The 27,832-nt window shown below is 39.3% G+C and overlaps 1 protein-coding gene across 2 annotated transcripts; it reads left to right on the top strand.

The window, feature by feature from the left end:
• The first annotated feature begins 877 nt into the window (after positions 1-877).
• Positions 878-27,723, top strand: LOC137795621 (phosphatidylinositol 4,5-bisphosphate 3-kinase catalytic subunit alpha isoform-like). 2 transcript variants are annotated; one of them, XM_068593219.1, is made up of 25 exons: positions 878-936; positions 6,611-6,710; positions 6,928-7,096; positions 7,500-7,626; positions 8,696-8,905; positions 9,252-9,346; positions 9,457-9,612; positions 10,168-10,413; positions 10,892-10,977; positions 12,068-12,173; positions 14,865-15,017; positions 15,186-15,320; positions 17,230-17,354; positions 17,641-17,722; positions 18,011-18,175; positions 18,504-18,607; positions 18,740-18,911; positions 19,364-19,464; positions 19,587-19,708; positions 20,682-20,760; positions 20,874-21,044; positions 21,296-21,413; positions 21,854-22,005; positions 22,402-22,564; positions 22,711-27,723. In XM_068593219.1, exons 2-25 carry the CDS (start codon positions 6,655-6,657, stop codon positions 22,816-22,818), a joined length of 3,201 nt encoding a protein of 1,066 aa, XP_068449320.1. In that variant the 5' UTR covers positions 878-936; positions 6,611-6,654; the 3' UTR covers positions 22,819-27,723. The 2 variants fall into 2 exon arrangements, with proteins under 2 accessions (XP_068449320.1, XP_068449319.1); XM_068593218.1 differs by having other exon boundaries at positions 19,358-19,464.
• The last annotated feature ends 109 nt before the right edge of the window (positions 27,724-27,832 follow it).

The following is a 27,832-nucleotide window of genomic DNA, read 5'->3' as shown; positions in this document are numbered from 1 at the left end:
AATATTATTCATAATATGTATAGCACATACACTAAAGCTACAGGTGCATGCTTTACAAGTCACTGCACTACCTCAATTAAGATTGTAGGGTTTACATGTACATTTTTACATTTCATTTTTATTTATCTGATTTGAATTGTCATAGTTCTCCTTTCATAGTGGTATATAAGGAGAACTATAAATTTTTTTTTGCCTGAATCCCCCCCTGGGGATCAATAGCTTGTCGTATCTTATCTCGTTATCTTATCAAATGATGGGCTGCTGTGCAAGAATAATGAGGCGTCACGCCCACACACGCACGCACACACACACACACACACACACGCACACACATCCACACACACACACAGGGACATACTTTGGTGTCATACGTTTGCAAGTACTGGGATTATAAATATTTGTGTGGTTTTAATTAGAGGCGACATGTTTTCCACCATTAATACATCACACCAAGTCAGTGTCCCCGTGTGTATGATGAGCGTGTTTGTGTGTTAGAGGAAGGGAGGAGGGCCCCGGGCAGACAGTGTGGCTGCAGTGCCGCAGCGAGACAACTTGTCCAGTCGACCAGCAGCTCAGCTGCTCATACCATCCTCAGCGTAAAGCCCTTCTGACTGGACGTGTTGGACATATTGGACATATTTGTTTGTTTCACTGCACGCCTTGCAGCCGGCAGCACGAGCGGGTCCGCTGTCGGCGCGGAGTAACGGTTACTGGTCTCACTCAACGCTGACACGCAGGCTCACAGGCGGCGAGATAACAGCCTGCATCGCCCGACGCCGGGAGCCACCAACCCGGCCGTAAGGGGACCGACCGGGGGGGCTGGATGAAAGGCGAGCTAACTAGCATTAGCCGGGGGGGTGGGCTTGGGGGGTGCGGGGCAGCCTCTCAGACACAGCATCCCTCAACACTCCGCTGCGTTGACGTCAACTCAACAGGGTAAGCTATAACAAGTATTACGTGTAACATTTAACGGTTTAATGCCGAAAATATTATTTACCAACAAGGGGATGACAGGCTCAGCGTCAGACGCGCGCTTACGTGAATAAACAAGAGAGCTAGCTGACGTTAAGCATGTCCATGTATGCATTCATTTAGTCAGTCGGAGAGAGTTGTTGGTAAGAGTGGTTATCAACTAATTTCATTGTTATGCTGTAGGTTATATACACATATTCATATCATGGGGCCGTATCGTGAGCTCAGTGTTGTCACCTGTGAGCTGTCATCCCCCAAACACCCAATCTTAGCCAACCTGCTACTAGCAAGTGTGAGATAGTGTGTGTGTGTGTGTGTGTGTGTGTGTGTGTGTGTGTGTGTGTGTGTGTGTGTGTGTGTGTGTGTTTTGTTTGTGTTTTCATGTCCTCTGCTCCAAACACACATTTCTGTGTCAGAGTGGAGATGGATTAGAAGTGTCCCATCAGCAGCATAGGAGGGCTTCTCTCTTAGGTATGCTTATCACATTCCTCTTAATGTTGACAGTCCAGCAAAGGCATTTTCATATCTAGTGCTGTCTTCTTTCTTGTAACTGATAGTTAAAACTGCAAAGCTAATTTGACGGGCAAAATTACATTGAAAGTCGAGAATGTGTTCATGTGAAGGTTGTGTTTTCTAAACCTACTTTGTTGTGCAATTTGGTACAACTGGTGACACTACAGATATATAATGTGTCGTAGAGGCCGAGCATACAGGTTTGATCTCGACAACTACACAACCAGTGCTATTTGTGCTTTTGGGCTTCAGTATTCAAAGCCAGCTTGTGTCTAGGCCAATGTTTCTCCATTCCCCACATCCTGTGTTGTGAGGAAACTTCCTCTTTTGTCCTAAAGTGCTTAGCTGCATCCTGATCAGGGTCACAGATCTCAGAACCGCTCAATGGGTTGTTTGTTTTAACTCTGTGTTTTCCGTTTTAGCTTGTTTTTGTACGTAGTCAATGCAACCCTCCTTTGTCTGAAGTTTGCTGTTTTCCTTTATGGTTAACTATCAATGTCATGTATGTTTGTCACAACTCTAAACTTAACAGAACATTGTTCTGTCAGTTCTAGGCTCTTTGTCTAAATTGCAGCTTGTACATCATGTAGCCATCCCCCTATGATGTTTAACCTGGTAAGTTTTGTGTTTGCAACTATAAAAGTAAAGCAGCCCAGGCAGCCTTTACCTGAGCAACCTCCACCATCTGATACTCAGACTAAACTACCATTTATTTTCTTTTTATGTCAACCAAGGAAATATGCACAATTAGGAGTTTTTATTTCTGTGTCACTCGTCAGACATCCAGATCCTTTTTTCTGGCTCTGGCACAATAGGTTGATTTTAATCATGGCTACAAAGCACCGATGGACTTGATTGCTTTTACAACCAGGAAAATAACACCACACCTATCGGAATTACTGGAAAAATGTGAGATGTGGGCAGTGATTCAGAAGCTAATATGCTCTAAAGTATATTTAAACCTACCAGAATGCCATGCATATGCCCCAAGGTGCCCTTTCAGTTAAATTGACGGGCAAAATTAAATTAAAAGTCGAGAATGTGTTCATGTATAGGTTATGTTTTCTAAACCTACTTTGTTGTGCAATTTGGTTCAACTGGTGACACTACAGATATATGACGTTGGCTTGATTGCTTTTACAACCAGGAAAATAACACCACACCTATTGGAATTACTAGAAAAATGTGAGATGCGGGCAGTGATTCAGAAGCTAATATGCTCTAAAGTATATTTAAACCTACCAGAATGCCACGCATATGCCCCAATGTGACCTTTCAGTTAAATCCAACCACCAAAGTACTTTCAGTGTCTGGTGCATGAGGGCATCTTGCCAGGTGCCTTGACCCCTGCATCTGGTCTGGGACCCAGGGGCAATGTTGTTGGGTGAACTCAACTCACAGATAGAGCTGGAGATTATGAAAGTAAAATTGTAAAATGAGACATGATATCATGTGGGACTTTGATTATTTGATAAATAGATCTTAATTATAATTATTAGTGCAAGTCATTTGCCTTAACTTATTTGAGTCTTATAGCTGTGTGAAATGAAAAGTAGTAGAAGTTATTTTTTAGTTTGGTGATTCTTTTCAGGATTTCATTATATTGTTTTTAGCATTGTTTGCCTTTTCACATTACTATACGAGTGCATTTATAATGTTATAATAGGGACCTAGTGAAAGTACATGCCAGTACAGAGCTGTTTTGAGGGTGTGTGTTTTGTCTTTGTCTAGACTTGTACATCAGATGTAAAGCTAATATAGTCTAGACAGTTTATATAATCCAGATTGAGTGTAGCTCCCACAATTGCAGGAACTATGCTAAAGAATAAGAAAAGCAACAAACATGTAGTGAACAAAAATGGATATTGGCCTGGCGAAGGGTGATTTGAAACTATTGGTTTTCTTCTCAACTCGATGCATTTCTGAGAGTTCTTTCTGGCCATATAGTGGCTTAAGGTTAGTGGTTTTCTAAGAGCCTTGCCCACACAAACACATACTTTCCCATCACTGTGTCACAATCTGTTGCAGTTGAGTCAGTGTTGTTTTTGTTGGCCATAAGCAGACGGTCTAAAATTCTTGTGTCAATGAAGTCCCACGAGACGCAGCTATTTCCCAGTACTTCTTGACAGAGAATTGAATGAGCTAATGTTGACTGGTGGAAATACAGCTACAGTCACAAAGCACTTTGACTTATCAGGGATAATTTTGGTTCGGTTTAGGATGGACCCAAGTGCAGACACGGGGACGGCAAGGTAGGGTGAAGGAATGGATTTTATTTTCAGAAATGGGAATGCTGGGCACAGGGAACAACGAGAAAAAAACACAAAAGAATTCTGAATTGTTGAGAGGCCTAAGAGTGGCCGAGAGTCACAATACCACTTGAATTGGAGAAAATAATCTGGCAACTGGAGAGAGGAAAGCCAGGGTTATTTAACAGGAAGGATGAGATGATTGTAGACAGGTGTTTTGGATTAGACGTGCAGGTGCAGGAAGAGCCCCCCTCCCACACATACACACACACACACACACACACACACACACACACACACACACACACACAGAACAAACAGGGGACACAAGAGACATAGGGAAGTGGCAGAGCCGACAGAAAACAGAGGGGTGACAGAGAAAAACAAAAAAGCACTTGAGTCACCGCTGAGCCATGTGTTAAAAAATGAAACAATAGACCATCTTGAGATGGGACCCCCCCAGTCAAAACTTCAAATTGAGGCACAAAGTGAGAGATTGCAATGGCCCCCGTCTACACTTTATTCTGGCGTCCTGGCTTGGACCGCACCCATCTTCAAACTCCGCATTATCTCTACTGCACACCTGTTAAGTTTTGTGACTGCATCTTGGGCGGTTGCGATCCATCGCGGTGACAAAAATCTGTCCACAGACGGATTGATAACCACTCACACAGACTAGTGTATCTTTGATAATCACTGGAGGTTTAGGGGGAATGCTAATATTGAGTAAAGATATTGTATTGTATCCAGTGGCATTTCATAAATGATTTGTTTGTTTTGTTGCATGTGCATAACTTAATATTCATATCAAATTAAAGGCAGAATGAAAGAGTAATGTACCAAACATAATATTTTTAAAATAGTATTTCATTTATTGAATATACAGCTAAAGATTGATAGAGAAAGGGGTGAAGCGAAGTCACAAGACGCTCTACTAGGTGAGCTACTGAGGCAGATCTGACCGGTATTTGTGCAAAATGCTACGACATATTTCCAAAAACAAACAACAACATGATTTTAGTACCAATATCCATCTGTTACTAAAGATGGGGAAGTAGTTCATTGTTTTTGTATTAATGTATAATCTTCTTCTTTCTTTTTTTTTTAACAATGTCATGCTCTCCTTTATGTGCAAACATGCTATACTGGTATTATATCAATTTTAAAAACTGATATCTATCTCCAAATGATAATCAGAAAGACCTTTTTTTATGAAGCTGCCTCAAACATAGTCACACTATATTTTTGGTTGATCTCAATGGATCTGGTTATCTAACCTGGCTTTCCTTTGCAGATAATCAAACCAAATTGCCCTTTGGTTACACTTAATATTGAATATCTGAAAAAACTCAAACCAGGACTATCCTGGACCAGAGTTAAATTCTGGTCTGGCTGGCTTTGGTATGAAGAGATGAGCTCATATCCCTATAATAACGAGAAGACCTTTGTAATCTCATAGTTTGTATTAGGGGTGGATGTGTTTTAGTGATGACACATTTGCTTAAAAAGTGAATTCATATAAGGGATACCAATCCAATTCAATATTGATTCTGGGTGCTACGACTTGATGATAGTGATGTAACACAGCTGTGAGAGGACCTATGATGAAGGTGTGTTTTTGGATTTGATCTCATAGTTAGGGGGTCAGTTATCACTTGACCTTGCTGAATTTTCTCAAAAGGCGGAGACTTCTTTCGTCTTTGCATTTAGTGTAGCACCGAGTACTGTTTCACAAATTAACCCAAAGTCTAAGTGAAGAAGGGACTTTTTTTCCGATTGGATTGTATCTCACCAGGAAGATCATCTGGGTTTCTCTCAGGATTGTGCTGAGTAACGTATCATGAGCAAATAGTATTCCAGACTGTAGTGTGACTTGCTTATAAATGGACTAGAGCGTTTACAAGATGATGCTCTATATACTGTATATTGGAGCGGACACTGGCAGTTGATTGGAACAAGCTATAGGACTTTACCCCCCAACCTCACACTAAGTCTGTTTCTACCTTTCGGGTAATTGTTCAGTGTGACAGGAGTTTAAGGATAATAGCCTAAATACTTTCTTTTCAGTTGAAAAGTGCCTCTTACTGTAGAGGCATCACTTCCACATCACTTTACCTTTGAGGACAAGTAGAAATGACTTCCAGAGCCACGTCTTTAGTTTTACTCATGCATAGACTGTAAGTGCAGCCTCATGGTAAGATAAACCTGAGTGACATGAGGCAGTAAACAATGCACATTTTACAATTGGCGTGGATACTGTGCAGTTATTCACTACACTTGTTTTAGTGAAGCTCCTGTGTCGTTGACTGAACATGCTTGTCCATGACTCCGTGAGCACAGCTGAGCCTCAGCAACAGCGAGGTGGCAGGATTGCAGGCTGGTGACTCACCTCGACTGAAATTAGCTCATGATGAGGCAAAAGTCACCAGATTTGTTGTTGGTCAACTGTTCTGAAATGAAGTTGCCAGTAGAACAGTTGTCAAATCGGCATAACTGTGGATGCAGGTCACAAAAATTATGATATTTTGACTAGAATAGTTGGGTTGAGGTTTTAAAAGGCGCACACACACAAACAGTTGCTGAGTTGGCAACACTGTGGTTTAATGTGAACACGTTGGGTCACATAGAAAGTGCAGCACATGTACCTTTGAAAAATGTGTGTCAGTTTGTAAGTCTTGTTTCTGACCAGGTTGCTATACAAACAACATTCTTAGTCTAAACAAAGCATCCCGTTAACTGTATTTAACAAACAAACTGAACCGCAGTGTTTTTTTTTACTTTCAGTATCACTACTGAAGCTTAAGTTGACTCGGGCCTCAGCCTGTGTTTTACACAATGAGCTTCAGAATGTTGTTGAAATTGTTGTTATCTTTCAGGTTGTGCTCGCTAGCTTAACTGTGTGACAGAGACAGAGAGGAAGATGCCTCCCAGGCCGTCCTCAGGGGAGCTATGGGGCATCCACTTGATGCCTCCCAGGTATGACCCATGTAATATTACTGTGAATAAGTGCGTTATTTAATTTATTTTGAGTACATATGCCTCGACAATTATAAGCCTGATGTAATATCATTTTATAATACATCAAACAATCTCAAAAATACACATGTGATGTATTTATTATATACTTTAATATGCATTTAAAGTAGTTAAGTTAGTAATGAATACGTTATAATAATGCTGAGCGTGTCTGCAGGATCCTCGTGGACTGCCTGCTGCCCAATGGAATGATTCTGACCCTGGAGTGTCTCCGTGAGGCCACGCTCATCACCATCAAGCATGAGCTGTTCAAAGAGGCCAGGAAATATCCCCTCCACCAACTCCTACAGGAGGAGACGTCCTACATCTTTGTCAGTGTGACACAGGTAAGAAATCTCAATTTAAAGATTTGGGTTGACACAAACAACTCTGTTCATCTGGATGAATATATATATATATATATATATATATATATATATATATATATATATATATATATATATATATATATATATATATATATATATATGTATATGTATAGCTATAGATTAGATATAGATATATATCCATATCTCTGTGTATATGTATATATATATATGTGTGTGTGTATATATATATATATATATATATATATATATATATATATACATATATATATATATATATATATATATATATATATATATACATATATATATATATATATATATATATATATATATATATATATATATATATATATATATATATATATATATATATATATATATATCTTTTTCATGCCTGCAGGAAGCAGAGCGAGAGGAGTTCTATGATGAGACCAGAAGACTATGTGACCTCCGACTCTTCCAGGCCTTCCTCAAGGTCATTGAACCAGTTGGCAACAGAGAAGAAAAGATCCTCAACAGAGAGATTGGTGAGAGTGTTTCTTCTCTGACAACACTGGTTCTGTTGTCGCTCTTGTTAGTTTCTTTATGTTATTACTTTTGTTAATGACAAAAAGTTTGCAGTAAAATATAATTTTGGATATGGGAGAAATTCTAAATAATAGTTAAATTATGATTAACTATTGTGTCTGAGATAATAAAATGTAGTTGGTGGACTTAAAGAAAATGACGTTTGTTTTATTAGCAAAAGTTGCTTCTTTTTTTATTTAATGCAAAAGACAAAATATGCTAAACATTTTCTGTAAACCACTTGTTGTTTAGTTTAAGAAAATATTTGTCAGCTTTAACAACAAGTTACATGGTGAATAAATATATTATTGGTCTAATTATAAGCTTGATGTAATGAGCAGATAAGGCTGCCCTGAATACAATTTTGTGCTTCCCATGCTTTAGCGAGAGAGTGAAGAGATCGGAAGAGAGAAAACATCTTTCTCTTTACAAGCGTCAGTCGCCTCACTCAGTCATCAAGTGAGAGAAACAGATCTCAGACAGATAAAGTTTCATCTTTACACTCGGAGCATCCCGTCGCTGGCCATTGGGCAGGCATGCACAGGCTTTTAAACATTCCTCAAACTTGCATCATTATTTACTTATATTGTACTTTTGCTTTGCTTCTTCGAGGATTTTTCTTCTTATTAAAAATAAAATGTGCAATAATCACATTAATAAATCACAGCACAAAGCATAAAAAGTCATTTGCTCCTATATACATGAATAAATAAATAGACTGTTGCTCGTTACAACATTTTGGACTAAAATTGTTTAGACTGTGTATCAACCACCTCTGGGACAACACGCACACTCACACACTCATACTCTCCGTACACAACCAGCCACACTATCCGTCTCAGAATAACTCTTATAATAATAATTAACGTTGATGCCTGATAATTGTGGAATTACTATTCTGTATTTCATGTGAAATTTTGGATTTTTGGTGTAATGTGGAAACTGCAGTAGGTAGAGGAAGAAAACACCAATATAGTCAAAATTGCCTTAAAAAGACAGCAAAAAAAACCTTTTTTTCTCCTCTGTCAGGTTTTGCCATAGGTATGCCTGTGTGTGAGTTTGACCTTGTGAAGGATCCCGAGGTCCAGGATTTCAGGAGAAACATCCTGAATGTTTGTAAAGACTCGGTGGAGCTGAGAGACGCCAGCGGGCCTCACAGCAGAGCGTTGTATGTTTACCCACCCAATGTAGAATCCACACAGGAACTCCCCAAGCACATCTACAGCAAACTGGACAAAGGTATGGCAGCTGTTTTCGTCTGTTATGTTTTCACTGCATAATCTATCCGGTTTCACAGGAAAACGGGAAAGGGCTCAAATATGAACATAGAACATCTTTACTATGACACAAATAATGCACTAATGACAACAAAGACCAAGAAGGTTTTAGCCAACAATACTTATTCACTACTCGCCAGCCTTAACAATGGGTAGGAACTACAATAATTAGCATGGCATTTAATGAATTGTTTGAGGTGTTACTATGGTGAACAATGCCCCCAGAACGAGGAATGGTTATTGTTTCTGGGTTGCTTTATTAATCAATTGATTACTTAGCTTTTCTTATTATTTGTCTCTTTTTGCAGGTCAGATTATTGTTGTGATTTGGGTGATTGTTTCTCCAAACAATGACAAACAAAAGTATACATTGAAGATCAACCACGACTGTGTCCCTGAACAGGTGGGATGAATATGTTCTAAAAATAAAAAGTCGACGTAATTCCTAAACTCAATTTGAGAATAACGAAGGGTGTCTAATGTCGGCTGTGGGCATGTTATCTTGTCCTGAAGGTGATTGCAGAGGCCATTCGAAAGAAGACACGCAGCATGCTCCTGTCCCCAGAGCAGCTGAAGATGTGTGTTCAGGAATATCAGGGGAAATACATCCTCAAAGTTTGTGGCTGTGATGAGTACCTGCTGGAAAAGTACCCCATCAGCCAGTATAAGGTAAGAGATATATGGGCAATGTATTATACTTAAAAAAAAAAAAAAGACAATAAATAACATTGAAAAGGCATGTCAAATATTTATTTTACAGTCGATAAATGTTATTTTCATAGTTAAATGTCTCAAACACCAAAATTACATAGTTGGCTTAATTGGGAGCCGTTTGCACAGAAAGCCATCAAACAATGCTCTCAGATGAATCCGGCCGATCCAGCCCTTTGGAACAAATCCATATCAGGGTATAGCCATTTCAGATCTTTCATTTTCTTTAACCATTGTGGATTTGTCAAAACAACATTGCCTTTCATTCAAACCCTGGAACCATTTCCACATGCACAGTAGTGTGGGCCCATGTTCAGAGTCCATGTGAGCCAAATCAAAGTAGAATATGCACAAACTCTCACTCGCTCCTCTGCAGTCTTTCTGCAAGCTGCTGGAAAATGACCATTGGATATCACTTGTAACACTTACGCACTGTGTAACTCTAGCAGCTCTGTGTACTTGTGTTTCAACTATCCTTTGCGTCATTCCTTCTCTCTGTCTCTCTCCCTCTAGTATATCCGTAGTTGCATCATGCTCGACAGGATGCCTAACCTGATGCTCATGGCTAAGGACAGTCTGTATACTCAGTTGCCAACGGATAACTTTGTCATGCCGTCCTACTCTCGTCGCATCTCTACGGCAACATCCTATATGAATGGCGAGGCACCTGCCAAGTCGCTGTGGACCATCAATGGAACCCTGAGAATACGAATCCTCTGTGCCACCTATGTTAACGTCAATATACGGGACATAGACAAGGTTGGGACAAACGGTTACATACATATGCCAGTGTCTGTGTGGATCAGTCAAATCACACAAAAGATCCTTGACCCCAATGCGTTATTTTTACATCGATGGATGCAGAGTAGCAGTGGCCAAAAAGAGAGGAATTATCTTTTATTGCAACATAAAAAAAACTGATGTTATTTATTCTTGAGCAAGATTAGTTGACTGTCATTGCAGTTGTGCACAGTGTCCCATCTTCCAAGTACCTCGCTCCCCGATGAAATAAACTGTCATTGTCCAGGTCTCCTGTGAACAGACATTTAGGAGAGTAGTTCTGGTAGCTCATGTTGGTGTGATTTGTGTCAATGTAATGTGTAACAACAAAAAAGCCAGTATAACACAACATCTGTTACAGACTGAGGAAAATCTTTTAGAAATGGTTTAGTAAAGATATATATCATATCTTTTATTGATGTTATTTTTCCTGCTGCCTGTTGCTTCTCTTGTATAGATATATGTGAGAACAGGCATTTACCATGGAGGTGAACAAATGTGTGACAATGTCAACACACAGAGAGTACCCTGCTCTAACCCCAGGTAAGTGTCCACCCGTCATTACAAGGCCTTTTATTTCTCTACAGGACGTTTTTAACTACCACAATAACTTAAGCACCTTTCTTAATATAGTTACAACATATGTATACTATTGCTAATTAAGGTTAAGCTAATTGAGGTTCTGTTCAGTTACATCAAGATGCGTTCAGCTTGGGTTCAGTAAAAATGAGTCTTGGGAAAAGGTCAATTGTAATGTAATCATGATGTATTCACATGTAAAAATAATAATAATGCATTTTTATTTATGTAGTGCTTTTCTAAGTACTCAAAATCATTTTACATAACAGTTCAATATCCTAAAAGCTAAGCAATAAAACAAATGGAATAAAACAAATAAAAACAATAAAAGCAGAGCACACAGTCATACATTAAAAGCAGATTTAAATAGGTGAGTTTTGAGTTTGAATGTGAGGAGGTCAGAGCAGTCACGGATGAGTTTGGGGAGCAAATGTAGTGTAGATGTTATGAACTATGACCCATTTACACAACATGCTCTAAGCAGATGATAATAATCATTAAAACTACTAATGACAATATTTGTTTGAATCTATAAATATACAATCTTTTTTAAATTTCCGAATCGTTGAAATTGTATTTTTATACATATGAAAAAACACTAGATGATAACAAAGTAAAAGGATAATGTTTTGTATTGTTTACAATAATCAAATAACAAAGAGATCTTCATCTGCCACTATGGATTATCAGTGATCAATGACAATTGGTATCGGTGGAAAAAAAGGCATGATCAGGTATCTCTAAAAGTTATATTTGCTCCCTTTTTTCTTTTGTGCTGATCTAATCTGTGATCAGATCCGCAATAACACTGAACTGCTATTTATTATTAGATTACTCTTAAACCCCAGTCTGGTGTGCTCTTGTACCTCTGGAGAGGTACAAGGAATATGATTTTACTGTGAAGGCCTCTTATTTTGAATTTAGAACAAAATGGCACAACTCTCGGTGGTGGTTGCTTGCCCTATAGGACTACATTTGAGAATTTGTATGGCTCTTTCCGTTGGCCCCAGTCTCATAAATTAACTCAGGGGTCTCTTTCATTCTCTATCTACAGGTGGAATGAGTGGCTCACCTATGATATGTACATCCCAGATATACCCTGCGCTGCCAGACTCTGCCTCTCCATCTGCTCTGTCAAAGGGAGGAAGGGAGCCAAGGAGGTAAGATAGATAGCAGTGAAAGAAATGCATCCACAATGCAACTTAAATTGACAGGAAGAGGAGATGCAGAAACAGAAACTGTCTTTATATGCCTTTACATGCCTTTTATTGCATTTCTATTCCCAATAGTTGGGAATAATTATGGAAAAGTAAAATACTTTCCTTCACAGTTGTATTGAGAGACAATGCAATGAATGAATAATGAAAATGGCATTTTATGATTTTAAACACAAAGACACGGACAAAACAAACACAATATAATAGCTGAGCGCAAAGGACCTACATGGGTTAATCTTTTATTTAACACTAGCATGCAAATCCATCCTGGAGGGCATTCTATGTATAGGTATCGGTATAGGGGTGTGTGTGTGTGTGTGTGTGTGTGTGTGTGTGTGTATGTGTGTGTGGTATGTCCTGGTATTGGTGTGTATGAACCTACTCTACTCTATGTGTCAGTCTGTCTGAGTATTTGTGTCCAAGGTGAATGGGAGCTGTGGTATCAACTTTGTCTCTGTTTAATTACTAATCAGCCGTGGCACTGTGCTGGCAGAAAACACCAACAGGAACTCAATCGGCAGAAGAGACTTTTCCATTCATGTTAGAATATGCTTCGCTTGCACGTTGATGGCATGTCGTGAAATGGGCTACATGTTCTCGCTAAAACTCCTATTGTAGGATTTGGACCACTAACACACAAAAAAATGTAATACTATCAACTTAATACATTTTTTTCATGTCATTGGTGAAACATAATATCAACATATTTTTTTATTTATATATGATTTATTTGTAGAAATTACAAAACAACACTTAATGTACAATAGACCTCACAAATAAGGAGTGAAAGGATAACATATCAGACAGCCAAATGGTGAGGATGCTTGCAGCGGCAGATAATATTGCAGAAACATATGCTTATTCTTGCTATCCCACCTTCTCTGACCTTCAACTCTCTCACTCAGATAAATGAATCCACTCACACACACACACATATCCACTTGCATTAATTAAGCAATGTAAAGAAACAAAGAAACAAACATATATAACAATAAACAATATAATATAATATTATATATATATATATATATATATATATATATATATATATATATATATATATATATATATATATATATATATATAATAGTAGTGCTGCATGCTGCTAATATGTGCTACCAATCAGGCTCGTTAAAACAGGGCATTGGTGCGTTGTTGGGGCGAATCAATCAATGGTGGCGATATCTAGTTGGGTAGACCTGACTTCCTCTAAGAAGGGTTCCCAGACCTTACAGTAAATAGTATAGGTGCCTCGCAAAGAGTACTTAATTGTTTCTAGTGTCATGAAACGAAGGGCATCTCTAAGCCATATATCAACATATTCTTGATGACACTTAACTCTGTTGAGAAATCATGTGGCGCAAAACTTTTGCAGTATGTCTATACTGTTGTACTTTGGGTCTGATACTCGTAACAGACACCCACACAGATTGATTTTTCTTTCATCTCTCTCTCGTGGAAAAGCTGGAAGAGAAAGAGGTGTGTGTGTGTGTGTGTGTGTGTGTGTGTGTGTGTGTGTGTGTGTGTGTGTGTGTGTGTGTGTGTGTGTGTGTGTGTGTGTGTGTGTGTGTGTGTGTGTGTGTGTGTGTGTGTGTGTGTGTGTGTGTGTGTGTGTGTGTGTGTGTGTGTGTGTGTGTCCGTGTGAGAGTATCAATGAATGCCAGACATGGATATTGTAACAGACACCTGGGGTGAGCCCTATCGCATAGCGCTCAGTGCAAGACTACGGTCAGGTTTGCGGAGGCTCTTTCAACCCCACCTGAATGAAAGATAAACACATCTCTACAGCAGCCTTTTGTTCCAGCACCTACTATGAATAGGTGCATTTTGACTGGCTGTCGGGATGTAACTCTGTCTGCCTCGCCATGTTTCCCTTTGTCACCTTGTTCCATCGCTGCCTCTAAGTGAAGATTCAATCTGAAGATCAAGATGTTATCTTAAAGATTCCTTCAGCCAACTTGGCCTCTCTGAAGACTGGCTTGGTAGCTGTGGTAGAAGAAGTACTGTGGTAGATTGTTTGATAACCTTTAAATCTAAATATGAAAAGATGGTATGTATTGCAGAGACCTTTCACTGTCCTTTTTGCCATATTCAATGATCACATAACCAAGAACTCATAGGAAGGTCCAATCAAATTTCATGCCAGTACAATAGCAAGTGACTATTGTACGGCACCAGCATACAGCGGGGCGACATATCATGACGGACTTACCTTTAAGATGGTAGGCATGACATTCTAGCTATTATTGTAACTGTGCTTATTCTCAAACTGGCCTTTAAAATCAATCAAAATCAATTAGAAGTTGTTCATCATTGTAACCTACTTTTTGTGTACTTGTAAGACCGTTTAAACTCTTTTTGAAACCTTATAAAACAAACGTACACATTGACAGCAAATAAATTGCATCCACCAAAGAGCGTGTCCTTTATCTTTATCTTTATCTGCCTCATCGAAAACAAAACGTAACCTTTAGGATCAGGAAACACGCAGTTGACCAATAGAGAGTTTCATCGGAATGAGTTTGTGGTTTTAATGTGTTCTTAGTATCAGGAAACCTTCATGAGATGATATACTTACTTTTCACACTGATAGTCTCTCTTTTTCTGTCTCTTTCCGTCCCTCCTTCCCTTTAGGAGCACTGTCCACTAGCTTGGGGTAATATTAACTTGTTTGACTACACTCACACTCTGGTGGCCAACAAGATGGCTCTGAACCTCTGGCCTGTCCCTCATGGCCTTGAGGACCTCCTCAACCCCATTGGAGTCACAGGATCCAACCCGAATAAGGTATTCAAACTCAAAGTGTGTTTGCACTGTACACAATGCATTGTACAAATGGGCTCTAAGAAAGAAATGGGTTTCCATATTCTAACCAATGTGTAACAAAAAGAAGTCAAACTTTAATTGAGAGTTTTTACACGATGTAATTAAATCCTTTTAATCTCTGTTGCCCAGGAAACCCCGTGTCTGGAGCTGGAGTTTGACCACTTTAGTAGTTCAGTCAAATATCCAGATATGAATGCAGTAGAGGATCACGCAAACTGGACCATCTCGAGGGAACTGGGCTTCAACTACAACCTCTCTGGACAGGTAGTCCACTGCTTACCAGCCACCAACTGGTGGGCTGGAAAGCCACATTGACACAGCGGGTTGTTTTATGTTTTAAAGCTCAAACACAAGTAAAGAAATGTCTCCTGCATGAATGGCTGGAATGGGAGAGGTGTACACTTTTGTATAACCAAATTAATAAACACTATTCTACTAATTTCAACTAAAAATCACACAATATAGAGACATAAAGTCATTAATTAAATGCTGCGTCAAGAAACACATTTGTCTTTATATTCTGAATGTAAAAAGCTTTTTCATTGAGTAACAGACCACAAACATACACATGTAAAAACAGAAGTCCAGAGTTACTTGGATAGGATGAGGTATGTTGTTCATGATGTTTCAGTTTCACCACTCATTAGACTTCTTTTGAGAGCTTGACATTAATTAACGAGGCTCTAATGTGAGATGTGGTTGTGTCCTTGCCATGACAATTTGCTTAACTAGTTGTGATGGCAGTGTGGTAGTGATGTGAAAACATATGTGTGTTGTGGAAGACAACACCTGTAATTATCGTTTGGTGTTATTTAATCTTTTGGGTATATTATGTGTGAGTGTTGCCTTGAGTAAAAGAGAAGTTTCATTCCATGTTTTTTGGCAATACAACAGACCCAATGAATGTTACAGCTCGTTTCAGTTCATTTTTAACATTTTGTTTATGGGAACATTTTGACATGAGTAAAATTAGAGAAAAAAAATATGTTAAATGTGAGCCAATTAATGAACTATGACTCACTGTTAACTGATATTTTGTAAACTGGGATGGTTCCAACAGTTGCGTGACTCAGTAGTGCCTCTGTAAGTCACTCTGCCATGTGAGAGGATGTGAACAGTGTGAGACGATGTGTTAAGTTATTCATGATGTGTGTGTCAAATGTGAGGAGTGCCCGACTGTGTAATGATGATGCCACGCGGCTTATTCCTGACCAGAAAATAAGTAGACATGATATCATATCCATACAGTCAGGAAGCAGACTTGATTTGGTTATTGGGCATGGGACAGTGTAACTCTTCTACAGACTTGATGCTCTTGACAGTGATTCAGGATTTGAGGGCACGGTCAGGATTTATAACAGCCTTATGCTGAATGTTCTCAGCCCCTGACTGCGTCACGGTGCGACCGGGCTTCAATGTGCACTGGAAATATGTCAGAAAAACATTAAAAAATAAAAATAAAAAAATTCATTAATTTCCAGCCAATTGCCAGATAAATAAAGGCATTTAAATACATCCACAAATACATTTCACGCTTCAGAGACAAAGACCTGGAGTTCAGTTCAGGATAGCTTATGCATTAATTTCGAAGTGTGGTTCTACTTTTGGTCAGAACTGTAGTCGAGACGGTTGAATACAAAATAATATAGTACAAAATTTGGGATCATATACTTTATAGGATTTACAGCAAATAGACATGGATCTTTTTGAGTGTGGCATGCTGTTTTTGGACTTTTAGATATCGTGCAATGCAAGAGAGCTGGACTGTTCAGTGTTGATTTATTTATGATGAGAGCATAGTGTGGTGTATTAAATAATTTCTTTATCTGTAACTTGAGTTGTAAGAGAAACTTCCACAGTAATGGGTCTTAATGGATACCAGTTGTAAATGTTCCAAGCTATATTTGGTTCTCAAGATGACTGCATGGCTGAACATCCAGACATTTGTTAAATTACTGGTACAAAGATACTGTGATGTCTGAACAAAAGTAACAAATGGAGGCTCTAAAATGAAGCGACAAAGTAAGTAATGGTGCCAGTTATTGTGCTTCGTTACGATAAAAGGGATTAATCAACTTGTGTCACTTTGTGTGTTATTAAAGAGTAAATGTGGGGAGGGATCAGATAGTAGACAATGCAAATTTTAAAGTATTTTATTTGCGGTGTGTTTCAGAGCAATCGGTCGGCCAGAGATCACGCTCTGACAGAGAGCGACAGCGAGCAGATGAGACAGCTGAGTAACAGAGACCCTCTTTCAGAAATCACTGAGCAGGAGAAAGACTTCCTTTGGAGACACAGGTAACCAGCAAATACAACACGTTACTACTTTACTGTGTAGTACCTAAAGTACTATTTTATGTAGAACCATATATGGCATAAAATGGCATCACAGGCCAGACTGTATGTACAATCTGATTCAATACTTCTTGTAGACTCATGGCCAAAACGTTTTATTTCCAAATTCTGCATGGTAACACAATGTTGTTTTAATCTCATAGGCAGGATGTAGATGTGTAAAAAACACTGATTCAGATTTACCCTTGTATGCAAAATGCAGTAATTATCTCTTTTCACTTTCTATCAGGCACTACTGCATGAACATCCCTGAGATCCTTCCCAAAATCCTCCTTGCTGTCAAATGGAACTCGAGAGATGAAGTAGCACAGGTAATGCCGTGCCTTTCCATTCATAGTTTATTGTTCCTTCTTCGATAAACAAGTATTTTTATTGGATTCTAAGAAATGGACATAGAAAGAACTTGGCTTGTACGGACCGAATGAAAAGCATGTTGCAGAAAAGATTTATTCCATTCCTCCATTAACTATTTACGTCGTCTTTGTTTTTGAACTGAAATGTATACATCTGCCAAAATACTTACATTAATGTGAAGACTCTATGACTAATGTGTAATGAGTAATAATCAATATGTCTTTGTTTGTTTGTTTGTTTCCCAGATGTACTGTTTGTTAAAGGAATGGCCGTCTATCCGGCCTGAGCAGGCCATGGAGTTGTTGGATTGTAACTATCCAGACCCCATGGTCCGGCACTTTGCTGTACGCTGTCTTGACAAATACCTTACTGATGACAAACTGTCACAGTACCTCATTCAGCTTGTACAGGTAGGTCTGACTGAACGTTTGGACTATAGTGAAATCCAGGAACTGATGGGGTAATGTGGAAGACGTTGGGGAAATAAGAGTGCTACGTGCTATGACTCACGTGGCTGTGGAGCACCTTTCTCCAGCCTGGATTTCCTTGGTAGCCAGAGTTATATTGGTTGGAAAGCAATTTTTGTCAAGTGTAAAAGACTCCGGTCTGCCTTGGATTGTTTTTGTGCTTGGTATTCAGAGACTGTGTGATGAGAGACATTATAGAGTCTGAAATGACTAATCTGAACCTCCTCTTGCTCTTTTACTCCTATCTTCCCTTCCTCTCATCCTACTCTAGGTATTAAAATATGAGCAGTATCTTGACAATCCCCTGGCTCGCTTCCTCCTGAAAAAGGCCCTGACCAATCAAAGGATAGGTCATTTCTTCTTCTGGCATCTCAAGTGAGTCACCTTTCAGATTGCTTTTTGTTCATGTTTTTGTACCTTCCTTTCTCTGTGTCTTTCTCAACGGCTAAAAAAACTAATTTTGCCTCTTTGCTTCTCACCCGCTCCTCCTTTGTGCCCTCCTCACAGGTCAGAAATGCACAACAAAACAGTGAGCCAGAGGTTTGGGCTGCTGTTGGAGGCTTACTGCAGGGCATGTGGCATGTACCTCAAACACTTGAGCAGGCAGGTAGAAGCCATGGAGAAGCTCATTAACCTCACTGACATCCTTAAACAGGAGAAGAAGGATGAGACGCAGAAGGTAAGGACACACATACACACACACACACACGCACACACACACACACACGCGCGCGCGCGCACACACACACACACACACACACACACACACACATACACATACATGCACACACTTGTACATTCAAACACAGTAACATGTTTTTTTGTTTTTCACATCTTAAAGCTGTGCTATATAATTAATAAATTTAATTGAAATATTACGGTCTGGACTACAAATAAATCATATTGGTTTAAATACTTAAATACACACTACAACAATGACACCATATATTTTATTTATTTGTGTGTCATAATTCATATTATGTAACATAACCATATACCACTCAAATGCAGTAATTTTTAGGAGATTTCTTTGTGTATGGGGGTGCATGTATGTGCAAATGCACGTGTGTGTGTGTGTGTGTGTGTTGTCTTGGTTGTGTGTGTGTGTGTGTGTGTCTTGTGGAGGTCCAGATGCGGTTTCTTGTGGACCAGATGAAGAGACCGGACTACATGGATGCTCTGCAGAACTACACTTCTCCTCTCAACCCTGCACACCAACTGGGAAACCTGAGGTTAGGAGCAATCGTGAAAGTGTGTGTGTGTGGGGCGGGGAGGTGGGAAGGAGGGCGCAGTGTTGTTTGTATATGCACAAGTGATTGACAATGTCTAATAACTTCTATTAATTTGTGCATAGGTTAGATGAATGCAGGATTATGTCCTCAGCGAAGAGACCGCTGTGGCTGAACTGGGAGAATCCTGACATCATGTCTGAGCTGCTCTTTCAGAACAATGAGATCATATTCAAAAATGGAGATGGTAACACTCGTGCACGTAACACACAGACACACTCACACACACCAACCTATAATTGTCAAATCATTTAATTTCTCATACTGGAAGGAGATACGGGACAATTAAAACACGCACAAACAGAGTACGAAACAGCTTTCACCCACAGGCTGTCAAATGTATAGACGCCCCCCACCAAAAAAAAGGCTGAGGACACTAGCACTAACTGCTGAACAATATTCAATGGCACATGCACTTTATGATGCTCCACTTACTGATTTGTCTGCCCTTTGATGTGAATGTTTTTATGGTTGTTTTAAATTTTTGTCTGTAGAGAGCTGCTGAACTGTTTTTGTGACAATGACAATAAAGTATTCTATCTATTCATGTCACGTGACATGTCAAGTGACATCTTGTGGCGCTCAAAGCTTAAAAAAATGTATTTGAAAAACTCAACCGCAATGTCCCTTTGACTGGGTTCCCCAAGATAATGCACAGACTTTGTCTTGAGCCATTTTATGTAGGAACTACTTTCTCTCTACCAAACTACACCCAGGCAGAAGGAAGTATACGTCTACTCATGGAATAGAGGTGAAGGCTTGCATCAGTGCAACATGTAAACCTTAACGGCTGTAACGTTAGCTAGCTCGGTGGTGTTAGCTGAGCTAGCAGTATCAGTTTGCATCCTTCTGCGAGGGGGTACAATTGGCAAGTGTATCATCTTGAAAGCTTTCTCTCATGCCTCCCATCTAACATTGAAAGATAATCAGAAAGCTTTGGCTCGCTACAAGGAGACCAATTCACTGCTCCGTACTATAAACGTGTTTCCCAGTCCCAATCCTAAATGTTGACACAAGTTGTAAATTGTTGTTTCTAATGCTGCAGAGCTTCTTGGTAATAGTTGTCTTCTATAATCAAACTAACTTGTCTTTATGTTGTGTTTGTGGGTTTAAGATGTTATTAACGGTAACTTCCTTCACTTTGCGTGTTTTTGTTGTAGACTTGCGGCAAGATATGCTGACGTTGCAGATTATTAAAATCATGGAGAACATTTGGCAGAATCAGGGACTGGACCTTCGGTACTTCTCCTACTCCTATTATCAAAGTCTAAATTACCTTTTCTCTCTGTTTCTTTATTCACTTTCTTTATTCTCTGACACCGGGGCTAATAGCACATGTGTTGTGTCCCCAGGATGCTTCCTTATGGCTGCCTGTCGTTAGGAGACTGTGTGGGTCTCATTGAGGTGGTTCGCAGCTCCCACACCATCATGCAGATTCAGTGTAAAGGTGGCTTGAAAGGAGCCCTGCAGTTCAACTCAAACACTCTGCATCAGTGGCTCAGGGACAAGAATAAGGGCGAGATGTGAGTTATTCTCTACTGATTTTATTTTTGACAGCATCATCGCATCATGAGACAAAACGTAAAGAACTTTAATGTATATACTGTGGGACCCTGAAAGAAAATACCTCAGGGAAAATCGTCCATTGTTTATAGTTACAGCTCATTTGCTTTTGTAACAATTTCTCATTTCTTATTTGTTATAAAATACTAAATTAATGGTGTGTGTGTGCGTGCGTGTGCGTGTGTGTGTGTGTGTGTGTGTGTGTGTGCAGGTATGACTTGGCTGTGGATCTGTTCACAAGGTCCTGCGCTGGCTACTGTGTAGCTACATTTATCCTCGGGATAGGTGACAGACACAACAGCAACATTATGGTTAAAGATGACGGACAGGTAACTTGTATATGCCGACACACCCACACAGCACAACATGTTGATCAAGGGTGGACAAGTTACAATTTTCACACATGGCTATTGATACATAATTTGAGATATGATTGACATTCAACCTACTGTGTGCAGACTTCACACACAATCAATAACCTGCACAATGTTTAAATCCTAGTAGGACTTAAGTCATGTTGAAACAACAGCTGATGATAGAATTCATTAAGTTGATTTGTCTAGCCAGTTTTATGAAGGTTTGTTATTTTCATTCTTGTTTACATTTATTTGGGATTTTTTATTCTCCAATACATATTTAATAAAACTAATGTGTCTTAATCTATACACAGTGTACAGTATATAGATTTGACTCTGGAGGAGGTTTACTGGTTCGATTGAGTTACTTCAATTTGACTTCCCGCTCTCTTCCTTGTTACACTCTCGTCCAGTTGTTTCATATAGATTTTGGCCATTTCCTGGATCATAAGAAGAAGAAATTTGGCTACAAGAGAGAACGAGTTCCCTTTGTACTGACACAAGACTTCCTCATCGTCATCAGCAAGGGATCCCAAGAGTGTGCAAAGACCAAAGAGTTTGAGAGGTGCTGCAGCATCTTATCTTCTTTTTATTCGTTACCTCCAGCTAGTACCAGACAGTATAGTTGTAGTCATAGTCGTATCAGTCTGTTGGTTAGTCGACTCCCAAAACTTGTCTCTTCTGGTCCTAGTGTGAGATACTGCCACAACAAAGCTTTGCTATAGGTGTGTTTTTTAGCTGAGTTTAAAGGATTGCGCTATATATATTTAATGGAGGTTTGAATTAACTTACTTCAAGCAGCACAGTGCATGAACTAACATGTTCACATGTCTTTAGGTTGCTTTTATTTCACAACTCTGAGCTTTGTTTACACTTTCAATTTCCTCTTGTTGTGGCTGGGACTAAACAAACTGTTTTGTTGTTTGCCTTTCTTACATTTCCATTTTCCATCTCCGCCCAGGTTCCAGGAGATGTGTTATAAAGCCTACCTGGCGATCCGGCAGCATGCTAACCTCTTCATCAACCTGTTCTCCATGATGCTGGGCTCTGGCATGCCGGAGTTGCAGTCATTTGATGACATTGCCTACATTAGGAAGACATTAGCCCTGGAGAAGAGCGAGCAGGTAAATACGACTTTTCTGCGCTCTCGTTCATTCTCTTATTTTAGGTTCTTGAAATAGTCTCAAGACTCCCATTTGGCTTCTAAAACCTCTGCAAGAGTGGTTTGATCTACTCTGTTATTGCTTTAATTTTGTTCTGCTTTGTGCAGGAGGCGTTGGACTACTTTATGAAACAGATGAACGACGCCCACCATGGAGGATGGACCACCAAAATGGACTGGATATTCCACACTATTAGACAGCATGCACTCAACTGATCTCTCGCAAACCAAAACACACTGGTCCCATCCTGGAGGAAAAGGAAGTTTGCAGCTTGATTAAAAACTTTGTTCGTCACTTTTTATACGCTATTTTTATTTATCGAAACAAGGTTTCGGTGTTTCTTCATTTTCTTGCCATTATCGTCAGCCTTTTTCTGCCGTCTTGATGCCCTACCTTGACCCTCCTACTGAAGACGAGCCCTACCTGGATGTTTTTTCCCTCCAACAGACACAAAGTGGATAACTTTTTGGGAGTCATTTGACCCCTTACCTTGCTACTCTTACTGGAAAAATGAAAATTGCACAGAACAGCAACAAGAAGATGTATCTGCCAGTCTATAAATGTAGCTACACAGTAAGTTCAACTTGCTGCCCTTCTGCTGTATTACTTCTGCATCGTGGCTCCACCTCAGAGAGGAGGCGCTTGGGACCCTTTTTTTTTAATCGTATCTGCTGAGATGACAGCAGGCGCAAGAATCTTCTTTTACACGATAAGTGCTTATCAAATGTCGTGCACAGTGCCGGATTACTGGAGAGTGGGGTCTTCTGTGATGACCACCACTGCACAGTCTTCCACTATATTTGTGGTGAAGTGGATTTGGTGTCAGCTTTGAAACCGTGTCAACCTTCGTGAGGGAATTTCAAAGCTCAAAAACTACAGGGTCGTTCTGCACATATCTACAGTGTCTTGGCCTCTATGACAAAGCACTACACCCATAGGAACATTTGTTGGCTGTGCAGTTTTAGACTCTTGTATAAACTTCGGGGTAATAATGCATCTCTATTGAAAAAAAAAGAAAAACAGTTAATAGAAATAATATTCAGATTTATTATGCCTTTTTAAATTTATTTATGTATCCAGTTTCTTTCAGTTTACGTACAATGTCAAAACTCAACTAACTCGCCACAACCATTGCCATTGTAAATATCGTCTTATGTATTTGTGATTTGCGATTTGCAATTTTCTTCCTTCTTCTGACGATCTCAAGTGCGACAACTGTTCTCTTTTTTTCTCAATTATTGGAATTTTCTCTAATTGTAAATCATGACTGCTGACAGCTTTTTTTTTTTTGCCATCGTCACTTTTAAGGTTAACATCTCATTTGACATATCCAGTAGCAGTCCAATGTTGTGTTATTGTGGCTAGTGTGCAGCCCTACTTGGAATTTGTATGAATTTATAAGAATGAAAGTCTCACGTTTTATGACCATCGGGACCTATTTTTCAGGCTCTGGCTGTCTGTTTTATTGGCGAGCAGAAGTCCAGGGAAACGTCATGTCTTCCTGTTGATGAAGCCTTGGCAGCACAGCGCAATACTGCTAAACCAAACAAACATGGTCTCAACATGCTGTAGTAAGCAAACCATAACGGCACTTTTTTAACATGAAAAGCTAGATCTGACATTTGATGTGTGTTATTATTTCTAACCATGTGTGGCTAATTGTCTCCTATTAGAATGTCTTTTAATGTCTCATGAACTGAAGTGCATTGTAATGTGTGTATATTTGTACACAGAACCCCTTTTACTAAGCCCATAACCCTGGCAGTATTTGAGCAATGCTCATTGTTGTGCTTTTTATATCACAAGATTACATTTTACTCATTTCTCTCAACATAATTATGTAAGCCTGTAGCTCCTACAACATTTTAAAGTCAGTAAAATGGCAGTTAAAAAATCTGTGAAATAATCAAGCTAAGCAGCACATGTGGGCGAACCTGGGTCACAAAAGAATTTGAACAAATCTTTCAAAATGGATTGCGTAGCTCAAAAGTGGGCATGCAGGAGCTGTAGAGGATGGTGTGTGTCCACAGTGTTCATGCGAATACTGCTAATTTAGCGTGTTGCTAGCTACTATGAGCTACTATGTGGAGCTACAAGCTACTATGAGCAACTAGCTACTATGAGGAGCTACAAGATACTATGGGCTAATATGAGCTACTAGCTACTACGAGGAGCTACAAGCTACTATGAGCTACTAGCTACTATGAGGAGCTACAAGCTACTATGAGCTACTACCTACTATAAGGAGCTATGAGCTACTATGAGTTACTATGACAAGCTACTATCAGCTACTAGCTACTATGATGAGCTACAAGCTACTATGAGCTACTAGCTACTATGATGAGCTACTAGCTACTATGAGGAGCTACAAGCTACTATGAGTTACTAGCTACTATAAGGAGCCATGAGCTACTACGAGCTACTAGCTACTATGAGGAGCTACTAGCTACTATGAGCTACTAGCTACTATGAGCTGCTAGCTATGATGAGAAGCTACAAGCTACTATGAGTTACTAGCTACTACGAGGAGCTACTATGAGGAGCGACTAGCTACTATGAACTACTAGCAATTATGAGGCTCTTTAGCTAACGGTCAAGTGGGTTTTTATAGTTAACCGGTACAATCATATTTAATTTGGTTAAGCTCGAGTTGAGTCATTGGAAATATATTTCACAAAAAGAGAATTACAATTCTTTTTTAAAACATTTTTTATTACAGATCTTTTGTTCTTCACATATTTGGCATATAACTGGAGATAACAGAACAATTACCACAGGACACAAGGGCGCAGGATCACAGCTTGGTAAATGCATTTTTGTTTCATCGTGTCTTTTAAGCGGTCCATTGCGACCTTGTCTTTTGAGATCGGTAATGTTCCCGGAAAGTATACTTACGTAAGGTGTTTTTAATGAGAACAGAGAACCTTGAGTGACAGTAAAGGAGTTAATGTATTTTTCATGAAAAGGTTCCTCAGAGCTGCCTCTTGAGCCCCCGACACCTTCACAATGTACCGAGAAAGACATTTGGATGTGCTCTTAGCTACATTATTATCTTACTCACAGACAGTGTGGAACTCGGTCTGCCAGTAGAAAAGAAAGTCAACATGCTTAACTGTTGATTGTATCAAAAAGTCACCAAAGTGGTTGTCCGTTCTGATGGCGCATGTGTGTGTTGTCATATTATTGCAGAATTAACTGCTGGAATGTATTTAATTGCTTACATTGCCCTTATGTGCACTCTTTTTTTTAATATGTTTTTTCATTATTTAGGTTTTCTTTATTATGTCAGATGCAGTGCCACTGTACATTATACAGTAGCTTAGAGAGCTCTTCTCTTCTTCTTTTTTGATTTGCCAAATCAGGCATCACTGAGGCCGATGAAAGCTAATGCTGGAATCATATCATGCAGGAGAGGATATCATTACACACCTTAAAGAAAAAAGTTGGGCAATGCACCCAAATAGACTAGTTGTTGCCTTTTTGTCCAAAGGGACGATGTAAGGAGTTAGCCGACTCAGCCCGTTTCCCCAACAGCATAACAAGTACATATGATATAAACTTTGAAGCAGCATTGTATGTACAATTACAGCCAGACTTCTTTTCTATGATGGGTTGTGTGTTTATGGGCATTAGTTGTCTTTCTGTACAGGTTGCAGAGCTTCATTGGCAGGCCCCAATGAAAAAAGCCGCATGTACAACACCACGTGTCTGTTTGTGATGACATCTACCTGTTGAAGCTTGGTGTCTCTAAATCTTTTGTAAGCCTTTTTTCCCCGCCGACTGGCTGGTCTGTGCCACAGAAAGAAAAACTAAAAATGTGTAAGTCTGTGCTCTGTTAGCAGGGAGAACTTTGTTTCATACATTCGTTATAAATGTTTGACTTGAAATATCACAAATCGGAAGCGCAGATGTATTTTGTTGGTGGAAAGCTGAGATGGGAGAAGTGCCGTGTCTATTTGTTTGAGAGACAGAGAGAGTATTGTACTTTATATTAGCACCGATTGTAGAATCTTTGTGTACAAGCTGTGTGTTTCATACCGGCAGTGATTGTCATCAGTGCCACAGTCCCACACAGATAACTATGACAAAGTATATCTTACAGGGTTTAATGAGATTCCATAATCTTAGATGTTCATCCTCAACATCAAGATCATACAAATTACATCCAGCAGCTCATTTATAGCTCTCACATTGTCTCAGAGTATGTTTGTTGGTTTAAATGTTCTCCTGGTCCCCAACTTTGGCACTGGATTCATACGGGAAGGATATTGTTGCACTAGTTTTCCTCCTTTTTTGGTAAAGGCACTGATGTTATAACTCACAATGGAAACACAGGCTCACATGTACAGACTTGTTTGACAGTATGGATCAACGTCCTGCAGTCGGTGAGTATCACAAAATGACACATTGTTGTACCTGCAAAATGTACTAGGGTGAAGTCTTGTATGTGTTCAGTGAAATACTGTTGCACATGTTTGAGATTACAATTCTCTTCATCTGCTCTTTAGTTATTAAATCATAGGATCTGAGCTATGATTTTAACATGAGCAGTTACTGCTGGTTGTTTCAACAGTGTGTTTTTATGAAGCCTTTGAAAGTATTTTTAAGAACAACTATGACTAATCCTTAAGATTATTGACCATGGGTGATCATTTGAGGCTTCTGAAGTATCCTAAATTCTGACTTTGAGGAGAAATATTGACCAAATGGTCTGTGTCTTTATGTTATTTTCTGTATGCAGTGCTCCTAACTACATGACAGTGTTTTCTAATATATTTCCACAACATACCATGCTGTCAGAACCTTAACCTATACTATGAATGAATGTACAACGGGCCATTGGTGTGTTTTTTTTACTGCATTACTGCATGAGATTCCAGAAAAGATTGTTTGTTTGTTTGTTTAGTCTGCTACGCAGCCATGCAGATGTTTATAAATTACTGCCTTAAGTTTGCTCTGTGTAGGAACCGTTTCATCTTGACAATAAGCTGTGTTCTTTATTTATTTATACATGTATATTGTATTTTATTTGGGCTCCCTAGTTACAGAGTAAAGGTGTCTTCCTGACGGGTCATCTGAGTGTTCTGTGAAGATGTACAAATAAATGAGTTAAACATTCACCCATCTGTTTGCTCTCACACTCTCCCCTCTTGCTATATGACTGTACAGCTGGCCTCTTTACTGAATCTTACTGTATTGAATAATAGAATCAATAATTGTGTCAAGCTT

This window comes from Clinocottus analis, unplaced genomic scaffold (assembly GCF_023055335.1).
Source record: "Clinocottus analis isolate CAN_PGR_092001 unplaced genomic scaffold, fCliAna1.0.p SCAF_29, whole genome shotgun sequence".
NCBI lineage: Eukaryota > Metazoa > Chordata > Actinopteri > Perciformes > Cottidae > Clinocottus > Clinocottus analis.
The sequence above is the reverse complement of the archived record's forward strand: the minus strand, read 5'-3'. Positions and strand labels throughout refer to the sequence as shown.

Coding starts and splice junctions, on each gene's coding strand:
- LOC137795621 (XM_068593218.1), top strand. CDS start 6,655: ATGCCTCCCAGGCCGTCCTCAGGGGAGCTATGGGGCATCCACTTGATG. Junction 8,906..9,251: donor CTACAGCAAACTGGACAAAG/GTATGGCAGCTG, acceptor CTCTTTTTGCAG/GTCAGATTATTGTTGTGATT. Junction 9,613..10,167: donor ACCCCATCAGCCAGTATAAG/GTAAGAGATATA, acceptor CTCTCCCTCTAG/TATATCCGTAGTTGCATCAT.